Source organism: Vidua macroura (genome assembly GCF_024509145.1).
Source record: "Vidua macroura isolate BioBank_ID:100142 chromosome W unlocalized genomic scaffold, ASM2450914v1 whyW_random_scaffold_30, whole genome shotgun sequence".
Taxonomy (NCBI): domain Eukaryota; kingdom Metazoa; phylum Chordata; class Aves; order Passeriformes; family Viduidae; genus Vidua; species Vidua macroura.
The window spans coordinates 5,547,302-5,562,790 of NW_026530534.1; the positions used below are offsets into that span (position 1 = coordinate 5,547,302).

Here is a 15,489-nt window from a genome sequence, read left to right on the forward strand (position 1 = left end):
GGGGGACTTCTTTACATTGCCAATGCCGGGGCAAAAGCGCTTGGGGAAAAACCGAGCAGTCTGATCCCGTGTCCGCCCAAAACTGAAGCCCTATGACGTGGGGATCCTGACTGCCATAAAGGCGGCATGTCCCCCACACCATCAGGGGCTCCTTCCCTATTTTCATGGCCAGGGCTACCCAGGGGTCCCGCTCTGGGGCGTCCCCTGCTGGCCCTGTGACACAGGCGCAGCTTGTGGCGGTGGTGGATACGGAGGTGCCGCTGGCGGTGCTGCGAAACTCTGCAATTGTGTCGCTGGCGGGGGTGCGAAGCTGGCTGCCTCCTGTGGGGGCATGGGGTATGAGGGCCCCCTGCCCCACTGGGGGTTGGCATAGATGGGCCGCCTTGCATTCGTAGCGGGAGGAGGCTGAGTGCGGCCCGCACGCCCCCTCTCTTTCCCGTTTCCCTGGGGCCAGGACCTGCAGTCTTTAGCGAAGTGCCCCTTCTTCCCACAGCCGCAACAGGGCCCTCTCGGGCGTGCTTGGGGTGGGGGCACCGCTGCGGACTGCTGTGCTGGCTGGGGACAGCTCACCGCGATGTGACCTGCCTGACCACATTTGAAGCATGCCATTGCACTGGTTAGGGTGCGGACGGCTGCTTGAATGGGTGTCAGGTGCTCCTCTCTTACGACATGTTTGATCATGTCGGCCAGGCTGGCTCCGGCCGGCAGGGAGCGCAAAATGTCCTTGGTGACTGAGTTGCACTGCTGGCGCAAGCAGTCAGCTACCACAGGGCCCTTTGCCTCCGCAGGCAGGGTAGAGGAGTCTACTGCCATTTGCAGGCGGTCTACGAACTGTGTGAAGCTTTCACTCTCTGCCTGCCTTATGGTGGACCACGGTGATGGCTTGGCCACAACTAGAGAGGCAGCACGAATAGCCTCCCCGGCGGCTCGAGTGGTGGCCCTGACTTCCTCAGCCCGCATTTGTGCGGCTTGTTGCTGAGGCATAATCATCTCATCATGTTTTCCTATCAGCCTGGATAAGCTCAAGCCGTGCAGTGGTTGCCCCGTCCCAGAAGCCTGGGCTAGCACTTTTGTACAATTATCTTCCCATTCCTGCTTAAACACGATCATTCCCGCACTGCCAAACATCATATGACCTATTTGTCTAATATCAAAGGGGAGCAAGTCGTCATTGCCAAAAAGGCCGTCCGCGAGGGTGCAAACCATGGCTGAGTTAATCCCTTTCTCTGAAATCGCTTTGACAATTGCCTGTACATCTTTGGGGTTTACCGGAGTATATATCCTTTGTTCATTCCCCTCTGGTCCGGTGATCCTCACTGGGAAGGCTTAAACTGCGGCCGAGGGGGCCCATTCAGCACAAGCTATTTTTATTTTTCCCCAGTCGGTAAACTGGGCTGGTTCATATTGTAATTGCCTTTCGGTGTGGCTTAAAGCTTTATTCGTTTTTGTTTTAAACCGCGTTAGCTCCGCTCTCTCCGTTTCTGAGTCCCAGTCGGCTTCTGCCAGCTCTCCCGAGCTGGCGGAGCTGCTGTTGCTGGACTCAGAGCCAGACGTCGAATGCCAGCGTGCTTCCGGGCTTTGGTGCCTTTTTGTGTGGCTCCGGCCCCGCCTCTCCCTTCGGGGGTGGTGCCACTCCTGCCCCCTGGGCTTGCCCTGTCTCCCGCAGGGGGGGGTCTCTCCCTTAAATGGTAGCAGCATTGAGCGCGGCTCCCGATTGGGCATGTGCTCTCTGCCGCTCTCCCGCGCACGCGCGTTTGCGGAAATCCGTGGCCCTGGACTGAGCATGCGCTCTCTCCCTTCCTCCTCCTCTTTTTCCCGCGGATGCACATTAGCAAAAACCCGCAACTCCAGGCTCTTCCCGCCAAGAGCATCTGCGCCCCACCCATCCCCTTGGTCGCCAGTGCCATGTTCAGTTCGGTAGGGCGGCGGCGCTGCCTGCGTTTCCTCCCTGTAATGAACAGTTTCCACGTGTTCCCCAGAGACGCAGGCAGGGCCTTCTTAGTTCCCATGGCAACACTAAAAAAAAAAACACCTACTAACTCTAGCAAAGTACAGATATTGAAATGCTAATTAGCTAATTACTCTGTCTGTTTTCTCTAAACTACCTGGAGATAACTGGCCTCCCACCCCTCCACGCTGCCATTCTGGGACTAACATGCAAACAAAAACCCCTTAGGATCATGGGAGTATTTTTAGGAGATAAAAAGGACTATAAATCAAAAACTGAACACAGTAGAGGAGTCTAGACAAATGCCCTAGCTGAGGAAGAGGGAAACACATCCCCTGATTGACTTTTAACTGTCGCCATCACCTAAGAAAGAATAGACTATATTAGGCTCTGAGAAGCAGGGAGACAGAGAGAGAGAGCCCTGGTGCTGCCACCACGGAAGGAGTGGGGACAGCTGTTGTTCTGGACTTGAGCAACAGACTCTGCATGCCACGCCTCCTCATCCTCTGGCCATCAGTGTGCCACAAGGAAAGAAGAAAGGACAGCTGCTGCTCTGGAATTTAGTGACAGACTCTGCACGCCTCCTTCCTTTCGGCTGCCTGGGAAAGCTACGACCGCGGGGGCGAGCTCTGCGTCGAGCCCCCTGCCCAGCTGATCTTTTTAATAAAGAGCTGAATATTAATAAAGGCATTAGCCCTGTTCATTTCACTCCCGAGCCGCGTTTTCTGTCTCTGGCTTCCTTCGCCAGTTCCTCCCAAAAGGACTGCGTGCGCTGCTGCGCCCCCGGCGCTGAATCGCTGATCGGCGGTGAAGAGACGGCTGGGGAACCCGCGGATTTTTGGGAAGGTTCCGCGGGGGGGTTTGGACTCTGGCTCGGGGAGGGGGGGAACGCTCCCGGCCCCCCCCGGATCCCCGCTCTCGGGCAAACCGCTTTCAGGGGCGGTTTGCGTTGCCGCTCCTATCCCCAGCTTGCGTGTAGCTAATAAACATGTGCGCGTGGCGCTCCGTGTTTCCTGTTCCTCAAGCACTCTGCGTAGGGCTTGTTCGACTTTACCCCACGCCTTGAGGCTTTTGCCACTGCCTGAGGATTTGGTATCCTCGGCCAGCGCAGCCGTGCATTTCTCCCACACCTCCAGGTGTAGTATTTCCATGGGACGTTCAATCGCCCCAAGCTCTAGGAGTCTTGCAATAGCAAGATAAAAATCCTTGAGCCTGCACTTAATTCCCCACTGCTTATGAACTGAACTCACGACCTTCGCGATGGCCTCCATGACGATTGCTGGTCTGGGGACGTCTCCCCCGCCGAGAGTCGGTCCCGCCGCTCCAGCCGCTGTTTCTCGTCCAGGCGATACCCGCTACCCGAGAGAATTTCCCCGGGTTTCGGCACCAATGTGGTACAGTTTTAAGAGACACCTACTGCGCAGCTTTACTAGGTGAAGAAGAATCTATATATTAGTAAAAGAATTAACTAACCTTGAAGAAGGAGTGGGGAATGAATCGTGATTTTTAAGAGTTAAGATTTTAGCTGAGGGTTAGAACCAATTCATATTGAAGTTAGATACTCCAACAATAAGTCAGTGATTATTATATGCTTAAGCTAAAGCTAATTGTAATATTATGAGCTCATTTGTAGAAAGAAGTGGAACAAGTGAACCATCATAGGAACATATTGAAACCAGTAGAACAATGCCCAGCACCTGGACTCTGCGTTAATCCATTATGAAGAAGTGGGCCTTGGATCGGGCCAGAGGGTCACAGAGACCTGACAAAGACCTTCCTGACTTCATCCTTGGGACCACTGTCCCAATTCGAGACCACCGACCCAATTAAAGAGAAGAATTGCTCTCACATGAAGGACTAATAACCTCATTTTAATACAAAGCGGGGATGGGAGGTGCTGGGGTTATGCATTATTTTGGGAAATAAATAGAAGGGAAAGAACCTTGTGCAGTGCAGTCACACATTTCAGGCACGACCCCCCTCATGCCACCCACCGGCGTAATAAACATACCACTTTCTAACGTTAACTAGTTTGTTGCAGTGTGATTTCATGGTTTACCCCTGAACCCCGGTTTTCCCCCCTGAACATTTCCTCCCAGGTGTGTTAATCACCCCTCCTTTCCCCACCCTGACCCCTGCTGAGCACTGTCACTCCTGGAATTCCAAAAGGGTGTCGAATGATTGGGCAGATTCAAAAGATGCCCTATACCCCCCGGAAGCATTGGGCCATCCAGGTGTCCTTTGTCCCTTGAGACCTCCTCTCCCGTACCTGGTTGGTGGGCTCCCTATCCCTTCCCTCCTCCCCTCCCCCAGGTAAAAGGGAGAGCAACCATGCGGTCCAGGAGTTCTGTTGGAGCAGTTGCTGGATTCAGAAGCCTGTGGGCCAGAATAAAAGCTCTGGATTAAAACCTTCCATCAGAACTGACTCCTTTCCTTCACTATAGCCTTAAAAGCCTCTCCGGCAGAGGGAAACCTGAGGGAGCGGACCCTCTACGAGAGGAAGCTCCATCCTGTCGCCACCAGAGCTCCGGCATGTCTGGACTTGACTCCATGCGCTAAGCTGCAGCATCCAGCTAGCCAAAGGTGTCTCTGGGGTGAAACACCACAGTTGCCGCTATTTGGTTCAGCTGCAGGGGCCAGACAAGCCAAGGCACATCCCGTCCTCGATATTGGTAATACCAATACTAGTTAGAGAGTCTTTGTCCACGATTTTTAGTTATAATGATTCACAATCAAGATGCAAAAAAGTAATCTTCACCAATAGACAGCAGAGAAGGAGTTGACTAACAAAACTTTAAAAGGGGCTAAGGGTAAAAAAGGCAGAGCATCCATTTTGTAAATGAGCACGTGGCTGCTAGTCACGGAGACTCCCAGTGATGTAATTTTTCCTTATTAAGTCCTTTGTTGTATTTTTTTTTTTGTTAAGGTTTAATAAACCTTTAAAATTTTAAAAGTGAGGGTCATTTCTCACAATTGGGGACTCAACCGGGATAAAGAATTTGTCTCTGTGACCCTGGGAGATTTTGAGAGGGAGGTGCGTCCCACCGAGTTTGGCGGCTCAATCGACTTCTCTTTGGGTCGCTGGAGATTAGCAGGTTAAGACACCAAAAGACTGAAAAACAAAAAAGAACAGGGGGAAGGTAAGTACTGTTACAGTGTGCTCGGGCTATACTTTCCTCCCTTTCAGGGACCCCTGTGACTGGAATCAGATAAACAGGGCCCCTTCCTTCCTGCTCCCCTGGGGTTGGTGGAGAGCCAGAAAGCCCTCCCTGTCCAGAGCCTAGATAAGGCTATGACCCTTCCTGTTCAGTCTCTCTTTTCCCCTTCATCTCATTGATTAAACAAGCTTGGAGAACCACATTGGGAATTGGAGCCTCTTTTGTATCTTTGCCCATCTCCTGACGTGCCTTCCCTCAAGGCCCCGTATATCTGGGCTGGCCTGGTGATTCGGGGGGCTGAGAGGGTAGGCTCGTAAGTTGGCCCCCAACGTGGGTTTGCTAAAAGCCCACACAGTAGCTGGAGCCCTTATTTTAGGGGTCTCAAAAGCTCTTTAGGAAAGTCAACTACCCTGTTCATAATCAGCTGCTTTTGAGTGGCTTTGACTGACAGTGTGATAAATTGAGGCGAATAATTTGATTCAGCCTTTTTAAGGTCAATTAGCATTTTATTAATTACAGCAAGCAGTAGCAAGCAAAACAGCGCTGGGTGGGTAGGGGTCTCCAAACCGCCCCTCCTGCAGTGTCCCACACTGCAGTGCCCCACACCCCACTCCCTTATTTAGTTTCTTTTTATAGTTTCTTGGAGGTTTCTTCATTCGTGTCTCTTGCGATAGCGGTGTGCGTAGCTTGAGCATCTCTCTGCATCGTTTCTGCGTTGTGTCGAGGCAGGTGATCGCTGATTTCACAATCGGTTCCGGACAGTGATGGGCGTACCTGGAGCACTCCTACGTTGTCTAGTCCGGTAGCCGTTGCCTGGTGGTCGCTGATTTCATAATCAGCTCCGGCCATCCCCCAACATCCTTAGCCTGTGTCTGCAAAAAAAAGCTAAGAAAAGCTCCCTAAATGGTGATTAATCATACTTGTAATCTTACGGTTTTGCAATATATCTATAGCCTTGCGGTTTGTAGCAGTTGCTACGAGCTAGTATAAGGCTAGTCCCTTATACTTTAATTTTTATTTTTCCTCCTTTAATATTCCAATTCTTTTGATGAACAAATAAGTTACCACAGTTTATCACAATCCCCCATTTTCTCTTTTACCATTTTGTTCATCAAATCGTTTTGCTGCTTCGTATGCTAGGAGTAAAGTGTCTTCTACCTCAGGACAGTTTTCTTTCGGCAAGATTCCATGAGTTCTAAAGAGTGAAGTCAAAGTAGCCACACGTTGCAACATCCTCCAATTCCATATGAGTGTTAAAATGGACATTATTAAACTTATAGCGACTAGAATTAGTAAGACTATAATGGGGTGACTTAAAGTGTTCATGATCCCAGTTGCAGTTGGTGACCATCCGAATAGTGCATCCCACCAGTTATGACTTGCATCTTTTTTTACTCTCTGCAGGACTCTGTTTATTTCAGTTATATCATGATGGACAGTCACGAGAGTTTTCTGCCCATTCTTGTGAATTTCTTCTATAATTTTGATTAGATCTTGGTGTTTCATTAATTGTTTAACCAGGGTTGAATTCATTCCAATGGGTGTGGGTGGTAATTTGTTGTATGTTGTGTAGTTTGATTTTATTAATTGGTGGGATACAACTGGTGCTGAGTAGTTAAAGTCACACCCAGTAACTTTGATAAAGTTGCAAATACAGAAATTGGAATGATTTCTAGTAAATAAGGAGACCTTGTTCTTATCAATTTCTATAACAGCACACACAGTCCTTAAACACACGCAGCCATTACCGATATACACTAATACAGTTCGTGGGTTGGGATCTGGGCGGATTTCAAAGTGGCAAATGCCTTGGTCAGTGTCAAGGCATACGTCTTGAGTGCTAATTAAATTAGTCTCACAGATAAATCCCTGCTGTTCCCAAGCAATGCAAGGTTCTAGGTTAATGGTTTGCCATTTCCCTCGGTTTTTCCAGGCCCATACCCTATGTTCTGAGGGGTATAATACTGACTTTTCATGACTTATTCCTAAGGCAACAATAGGGTGTATAGTGTGAATTATGGCATTCCGTATAGTGAGCACAAAGGCAGTAGCAGTGTTAGTGGTGGGATTATAGGTAAAATTTACCAAGGTCCACCAAGATTGGGAATTCCTCTCAAAGTCTGTGGCATTGTCCCAGACGACCCTTCGTACTTCAGTTGGAAACACCCCCTCACTTCCTTCTCTTATGATTAAAGCTGCTGTTGATTGTATCCATAATTGTGCTTGTATACAACTAAGGGCTAAAGATATGTTCTCTTGTGCCACTTGTAACATGTCTACCAATAAGTCATGGTCGTGATCCTCAATATCTCTCCATCTTGGCAGTACCTCTGAGACTTGCCACTGATTATCTCCTAGTGCCAGTAGAGAAGACTGTAAAGGCTGTTTTAACTTTGTCAGATCGTTAGTTGCTGTAGCTAATTTGTTCATTAATATCTCAGAGTCGATCCCATTCAAAACCCCCAATCCGGTTCCTAACATCCCGGTTAAATCCCTTCTCATTCTACCTCGGAGATGTACTTGTTTTTGTAGCCACTTTGTCCATCCTTCGAAGGATGACCTTAGGAAGGGAGAGCAGGCTGGCTGAACTGCCGAGATATTAGTTTGCATTAACAGTTCAACACGTTTAAGGGACCATTCTGGGTTAAAGAGCAGTTTTTGTTGACCCGTATTTCTTATGACATATGGGCCGATTTCATAAACCTTGGGTTCAAGATTGAATGGTATATTTTTGGTGTGTACTTGAATGCTGGAGTGGTTTGTAAAAGGCTTAGCCATGGCGTTTATTGTAAATTTGAAAGACAACCCAATGGTGTTGTGGGCCCAGAGGCAAACCACGTCAACAGTTTGTCTTAATGTGAAGTTATACCAACAGTCTAGTTCACTTGGATGATTGCATACCTTCGAATGCTTGTGATTATCTACACTGATTTGGATAACTTTATTGTAGGTAGTCCCGTTAATCATTCGACACCCTATCTTAATTTCCTCTCCTATGGTTCCTTGAAGTGACCACCCCTCTTGTCTTCTCCACTCCTGTTTAGTATATATCTGGTTATCGTGCATGACTAGAGTTGTTAAATTTAAACCTTCTAAATCAGGCTGGCTTCCCATAGATCCAGTGTATTGGGTAAAGGCTTGGGACCACAGCCATTCAGCATTGTCTTGACCAGAAACACCATTAGGACAAAGCAATAGAAAGCTAATAATTTGCCAATAAGGGTGGAGTCCTAGCCTTGTTTTTGTTTTGTAACATCCTGCTTTCCCCTTTTGGGCTTGCTGCTCCCTTGGTGTTTCGGAGGCACTTAGACTGGTCCTTTGAGGGAGCCTAGTACTCGGCTGGCAGTGGTTGGAGCATTTCAGCATTGTTCCACTTAGAGGGGACTTGGCCTTTTCCTCTCTGCCTCGCTCGCCGACTCGGGTGCTTCGAGCCGCGAGGTAAACCATCTTCTCGGCAGCAGCAGGACTCGCCTGAGCGTCCCCTTTTCTGCTCCTGCCTAGCCTGGTACTGTTCCCAGTTCTTATCTTTGACCAGAAGTGGGTTGCAAGGAATCCCCTTCAGTTCCTTTTGACAACACCCTTTTATTATCTGAGCAGCAAATGGAGTGGGCTCGTTAGTAAACAAAAATACTCAGGGTATATTCCCTTGGTAAATATTTTCCACCACTCAGATCCAAAACTGACCCACCGATTTTCCAATTCTCCTATCCTTAGTACAGTTCCAATTAGTTTTTGCTGAGTTTTTAGCACTCAGTACAAACCCCAATTGGTGGTCTTCCCCTCTGGCAATGGACCCACCACCGTTCTTGGCAAATTTTACAAAAGGATAACGATCTCCACAACCTTCCTTGTTACAAATCACTATAGAGTCTAAAGCACACAAAAGAATAACAATCTCCACAACTTTCCTATTACAAGTCACTATAGAGTCTAAAGCACACAAAAGAATAACAATCTCCACAACTTTCCTATTACAAATCACTATAGAGTCTTCAGCTAGTTTGTAATTGTATCCCTTTTGCTCCCCCTTTTGGTTGATCTGGATAATGTCCACAGAGTTCATTAGTTTTTCTTAAGAGTCACTTTCAGGTTCCCAGGCTGGCTAGTCACTCTCCACTGGTTATTTGTAGCAACCGGGCCTTTCACTCGGCTGGCGTGAGTCCACCCCTTTTCGGCCGTCCTGACTGCCGTTTCTGTGGTAAGCAAAACAAGAAAGGGACCGTCCCAGCATGGGGTTAAGGAATCTTCCTTCCAGGACTTAATAAGTACTTGATCCCCTGGTTTTATCTTATGGATTGTTATGTCCAGAGGTGGTCTCTGTGCCAGCACTCCTTTCTTTCTCAATTCCTGCCTTCTGCTCATAATTTGGGTGATGTAAAATTTAATATGAGAATCTTTAAGGCAGGGGTGATCTGTGGGGGCTTCCATATCATAAGGCATTCCAAATAGCATTTCAAATGGGGAGATTCCCACATCAGTTCGGGGTTGAGTTTGAATGTTCAATAAGGCAAGAGGTAGGCACTTAACCCATGACATTTTTGTTTCCAGCATTAACTTTGTGAGTTGTTTCTTTATTTCTCCATTCATCCTTTCCACCCTCCCCGAGCTCTGTGGATGCCATGGGGTGTGATATTTCCATTGAGTTCCCAAAGCTGTCAGGACATCTTTTGCAATTTTAGAGGTGAAATGGGGTCCCCGGTCTGAGTCTAAACACTCAATTAATCCATACCGGGGAATAATTTGCTCTAATAATACTTTTACCACAGTGTTTGAATTAGCTCGGGCCGTAGGATAAGCTTCCATGTAATGGGTTAAGTGGTCTACCAGTACCAATAAATATTTATACCTCCCCACTTTTGGTAATTCTATAAAATCTATTTGTATATGTGAAAAGGGTCGTTGTGCCAGTTCCCTTCCGCCCATTGGTCTTTCTCTTAATTGTTGTTTATTTATTCTTTGACAGGTTAAACATTGTTGGGTTACCTGTTTTGCAAGGTTATAGATCCCTATGCACATATATTTAATTGCAAATTGGTCAACCAGGGCTTGTGTTCCCCAGTGGGTTTTCCTATGGATTGCTTGCAGGACCCTCATTGCCATTCCTTTTGGGAGTACCTCCCGCCCATCCGGTAGTATCCTCTTGCCTCCCTCTTTTTCCTTCACCCCCATTTGGTTTAATTTTTGTTTTTCCTGTACCGTGAAGGCTAACACATGGTTAATGGGTCCATGGAACCGGCAATGTTTGTCTTGGGGGTTATCACAGGCACACTGTATTGAATCACTCCCGTATGCATCCCAACAAGCCCAACATGGTTCTTCCTCTAAGTCAGCTCCACAAGTGGAGCAATCTTCCCTTTGTGTGACCCCCCCCTTATATGGTTTTAAATTCATTAAAGCTGCCTTTCTCGCCTCCTGGTCGGCTAAGTTATTTCCCCGTACTGAGCTTCCCATTCCCACTTGATGTCCTTTTACATGAACAATAGCTATTCTTTACGGACCTCTCAAGGCCTGGAGCACTTTCAGAATTAATTCCCCATGTATCAACCCCCTTCCCTGTGAATTGATAAGACCCCTTTCTTCCCAGATTTTACCAAATGTATGAACCACCCCATAAGCATATTTTGAATCAGTATAAATGGTCCCAACTTTTCCTTTTAGTAGTTCTAAAGCTCTGAGTACTGCATACAATTCACATGCTTGTGCTGACCAGCTGGGGCTAAGAGGACCAGATTCTATTTTCTTAAAAATCTTCCCATCCACAATAGCATACCCAGATTTCCTTTTCCCTTCAAGGACCCGAGAGGACCCATCTACATAATATCGATATCCTTCCTCTAATTCCTCCTCTTCGAGGTCTGGTCTTATTTTTGTTTGTTCCTCTATTTGCAAAAGACAATCATGAGTTAGTCCCACAACTGGTTCCCCATATAGAAACTGGGCTGGATTTTGTAAGCTTGTGGTTTCAATACTTAACCTAGGAGAAGAAATTAGGATGCCTTCATACTTTAGGAGTCTGGCATCTGTTATCCATTTATCCGCTTTTTGTTGTAGTACTCCACGAATGTTATGAGGAGATAAAACCTTCAGTTCACTCCCAAAAGTTATCTTTCCTGCTTCTTCTACCAAAAGGGCAGCAGCCACTATCGATTGCAGACAGGCAGGCCACCCTCGGCTAACAGGGTCGAGAAGCTTTGAAAGATATGCCACTGGTTTTTTCCTCCAGCCCATTCCTGGGCTAACACCCCGTACGCCACCCCTTCATTGACATTAATGAATAAAAAGAATGGTCTTTTTAGATCCGGGAGGCTGAGAACAGGGGCATTGACCAGTTCAGTTTTCAATAATTTTAACCGGGTCTCATCCTCAGGGCTCCACTTTAATAGCCCGTCTGTTGTTAATTTTTCATACAGAAATTTAACTTTCCCACTAAAATTTTCAATCCATTGTCTGCAATACCCAAAAAGTCCCAGTAACTGCCGAACCTGCCTTTTAGTTTTTGGGGCTTCCAGGGAAAGTATTCCTTGGACTCTATCAGTATCCAATTTCTTAGTCCCCTGAGTCAGCCAGTGTCCGAGGTATTTAACTTCCTCTTCCACAAATTGTAATTTCGACTTTGAAACTTTGAGTCCCTTAAGGCTTAAATAATTTAGGAGTTTTATAGTTTCTTCCCTTACTCTTTCTTCTTCTTTCCCTGCAATTAATAAATCATCTACATATTGTAGAAGCACAATCCCCTCCCCCTGTGAATATTCTGCCAATATTTGTTCCAGAGCTTGCCCAAACAAATTTGGGGATTCGGTAAACCCCTGGGGAAGGACAGTCCACCTCAATTGTTGTTTTCTATGTGTATCCGGGTCTTCCCATTCAAAGGCAAAATAATCTCTAGAGGTTTCCTTAAGGGGACAGGCCCAAAAAGCATCTTTAAGATCTATCACACTATACCACTGGTTTTCTGGGCCAAGTTGGCTTAAAATAGTATGTGGATTGGCTACGACCGGGAATCTTTCAACTGTTCTTCTATTGATTTCCCGCAAGTCATGCACCAATCTGTAACTGCCATTCGGTTTCTTTACCGGCAGGATGGGGGTATTGAAAGGGGACATACAGGGTTCTAAAAGTCCCTTTTCCAAAAGTCTCTTTATTTCTGTTTTTAGTCCTTCCCTCCCCTCTTTGGGTATGGGATATTGCCGAATCCTGACAGGGATTTCTGGGTTTCTGATAGTTACCTCAAAGGGTTCAATATTTAATTTCCCCACACTGTCGGGGGTATACCAAACTTCTGGGTTAATCTTTTTTTCGTCTTCAGCCCGGAGAGGATATAGTTTTACTGTTAGTTCTCCCTTTTTTGCCTCTATCCCTATCCCCAACTCGACCATCAAATCTCTCCCTAATAGATTATAATCTGCTTCTGGAACTAGTAAAAATGACCCAATTCCTAATTTAAAATCACTTTCTAAGAGTACATCCTTAATTACAGGTACTCCAAAGGGTTCCCCTTTGGCCCCAATCACCTGGATTATCTCAGGTGAAATCTTACACCCTTGGGGAAGGGTCTGGACGGTTGATCTCTCCGCCCCTGAGTCCACAAGGAACTCATATTCTTGTTGCTGGGGACCTATCTTTAATTTTACCAGGGGCTCTGTTCTTTCCCTTGTCCCCAGCAGATAGAGCCCCCGACCCCCCTAATCTTCTTTGAACTGTTCCTCATCAGCAATCTTCTGCCGACACTCTTTCCTTATGTGTCCCTTCTTCCCACAATAGAAACAAACAATGCTCTCTCCACCTCTCGACTTCCCCTCAAACCGACTTCTCTGGACATCAGTCTGACCTCTAGACTGACCTCCAGTTCTTCTCTGGGGATTCCGTTGTCCCTCCCTTACTGCTGCCAACATGATTTTAGACTGCTTTTTAAAACTCTCATCTTCTCTCCTAACATACACCTTTTGAGCCTCTCGCAACAACTCATCCAATCCTTTCGTTTGCCATCCTTCTAATTTCTCCAACTTCTTCCGAATGTCTACCCAAGAATTGACTACAAAATGCACCTTCAAAAGTGTCTCCCCTTCTGGGGTATTGGGGTCCACCCCTGAATACAACTGGAAAGCTTTCTTCAATCTCTCCAACCATTCTGTTGGATCTTCATCTTTTTTCTGGTGCTCTTTAAATGCCTTTTGTACATTCTGCCCATGAGGAACAGCCCTCCTTATTCCCTGTAATATTATATTCCGCAAATCGCTCGTGTGTATGCGATGTACCGGGTCTTGGTTATTCCACTGAGGATTCTGGAGGGGCCATTTGGTGTCTGCTAATGGTCCTTGCTGGTGTTCATCGTCCCAGATCCTCATACCTGTCTCCCTAATCATTCTCCTTTCCTCCACAGAAAATAGGATTCCCAATATAGATTGCAGCTCCTCCCAAGTGTAAATGTTAGGTCCTAAAAATTGGTCTAATCGCTCCGCCACCCCCAGGGGGTCTTCCAACAGATGTCCCATTTCCTTTTTAAAATCCCGGACATCTCCCGGACTTAGTGGGACAGATATATATCCCACTCCCAAAATTTGGGCTGGCTGCCCTGGTTGTGCTGCATTTGGGTTGGGTACCATTCCCATCCCATGTTCTCTAAGAGGAAATATGCCCAATTCTTGTTTCTCCCTTTGTCGGGTTTGACTCCTAGTGACTCTCCGGGACATCCTGGGGGTATTCCCCTCCAACCCCCTAACCTCTGATCCCTCGTCATCAGATAATTCTTGAACGGGGGCTGAGGGGTCAGGGTATTGTAGCAGGGGTGGAGGTACTGGAGGAGGTGGTGGTATATAGGGAGGAGGAATAACTGGGGATATTTCCTCCTCCTGTATTCTTTTCTTTTTCCTTTTACTATTGAGAGCAAATAGCTTTGTTCTTGTCTCCCCCATTATCCAAAGAGCTGCATATTCGCTCTCCTCTTGGTTAAAGGGCTCTTTGGAGTTAACATATATATTTAGAGCTTGACAGATCCAATCCTCAAACGACCCAAATACGGGCCAATATAGTTGGTCTCCCCTTATTTGTTTACCTCCCCAAATTTCCATACAATAATGGATCATTTTAACCCTATCTTTTCCTTTTCTAGAAGGAAAGGCATCCCAATACTTTACCATTAAGCCTAGTGGACTCTCCTCTGGGATCTGAGGAAGTTTTACCGAGATTCTCCCACCCATGGGTTCAGCAGATTTACTTTTTCTCTGACCCATCTTCTAGAGTGCCTTCTCACACTCAACACAAACAATACGACAGTCGCTTCCCCCAATTCGTGGCCCACTCCGTCGCTGGATATGGGAAACGCACTACTATGGGGTCCACACTCACTTGGGGAATCTGAGCTGCCAGTTCCCCTCTCACACACACGTTCACATTCGCTACACTCCAGGACTCCCACCCCTGACCGAGCGACTGACCGGACTACTCACGTCTTTCCGGCGCCTCCGTTTCTCGACCGGGGCTTCGCCCTGTGTGTCTTCTTTACTCACCTCAATCACCCCGGGACTACACACCCCTAAACGACTCTTAAAGACCCCGTTTCCGGGGTCGAGGCTTTGTCCCTTTCACACGCATTCCGGAGCCCGCTTTTACGGGGCCCACTGAACACATATGTTAAATTAGTAAGCTGAAACTTGGGGAAGTTTCTCCGGGGATCCCCTGCCCCAGGAACTTTGACGCAGTCCACCTCCACGTCTGGGTTAGGCCCGCTTGCTCTCCTCCTAACCCAGGAGCCTCCCCACCGAGGGTAACTCGACGCCGAGGGGGTGCAGCTCTCCCCTCCTACGTCACCCAACCCTGGAAAAAGGAGGCCCACCACCCACCGGGAAAAAGAGGCCCACCGGGGGCTACTTACGCTTCCTGCGTGTTCACTCTTCCGCGGTTCTTCGTGCACAAAGATTAACGGGGGTACCTTTGCTTGCTACTGAGTTTTAGGTTCGTCGGTAAAGGCCCAAGGAGGAAGCCCCCCCTTAGGGCCACCGCAAAAGGCGGTGGGGCGCCTCACCCTAGTGGGGCCTCCCTCCCGGATTTCCTTTATCCGAGTCACGGCACCAAATTGTGATAAATTGAGGCGAATAATTTGATTCAGCCTTTTCAAGGTCAATTAGCATTTTATTAATTACAGCAAGCAGTAGCAAGCAAAACAGCGCTGGGTGGGTAGGGGTCTCCAAACCGCCCCTCCTGCAGTGTCCCACACTGCAGTGCCCCACACCCCACTCCCTTATTTAGTTTCTTTTTATAGTTTCTTGGAGGTTTCTTCATTCGTGTCTCTTGCGATAGCGGTGTGCGTAGCTTGAGCATCTCTCTGCATCGTTTCTGCGTTGTGTCGAGGCAGGTGATCGCTGATTTCACAATCGGTTCCGGACA

General features: G+C 47.5%; 1 protein-coding gene across 1 annotated transcript; it reads right to left on the reverse strand.

The window, feature by feature from the left end:
* Positions 1–1,326: 1,326 nt before the first annotated feature.
* On the reverse strand, positions 1,327–15,211 carry LOC128822714 (uncharacterized). The gene is made up of 5 exons (XM_054004522.1): positions 14,978–15,211; positions 6,265–9,299; positions 4,920–5,029; positions 3,199–3,303; positions 1,327–1,948 (listed from the first exon to the last, which is right to left on the reverse strand). The coding sequence occupies exons 2-5, from the start codon at positions 8,551–8,553 to the stop codon at positions 1,327–1,329; spliced, it is 3,126 nt and encodes a 1,041-aa protein (XP_053860497.1). The 5' UTR covers positions 8,554–9,299; positions 14,978–15,211.
* Between the last annotated feature and the right edge of the window lie 278 nt (positions 15,212–15,489).

Excerpts from the sequence above, each read along its gene's own strand:
- LOC128822714 (XM_054004522.1), bottom strand. The coding sequence starts at position 8,553 with ATGGTTTACCTCGCGGCTCGAAGCACCCGAGTCGGCGAGCGAGGCAGA. Across the intron at positions 5,030-6,264 it reads CGAAAGAAAACTGTCCTGAG|CGACCCAAAGAGAAGTCGAT; the intron begins GTAGAAGACACT and ends GCTAATCTCCAG. Across the intron at positions 3,304-4,919 it reads TCCCGGTTGAGTCCCCAATT|CGGGTATCGCCTGGACGAGA; the intron begins GTGAGAAATGAC and ends TCTCTCGGGTAG.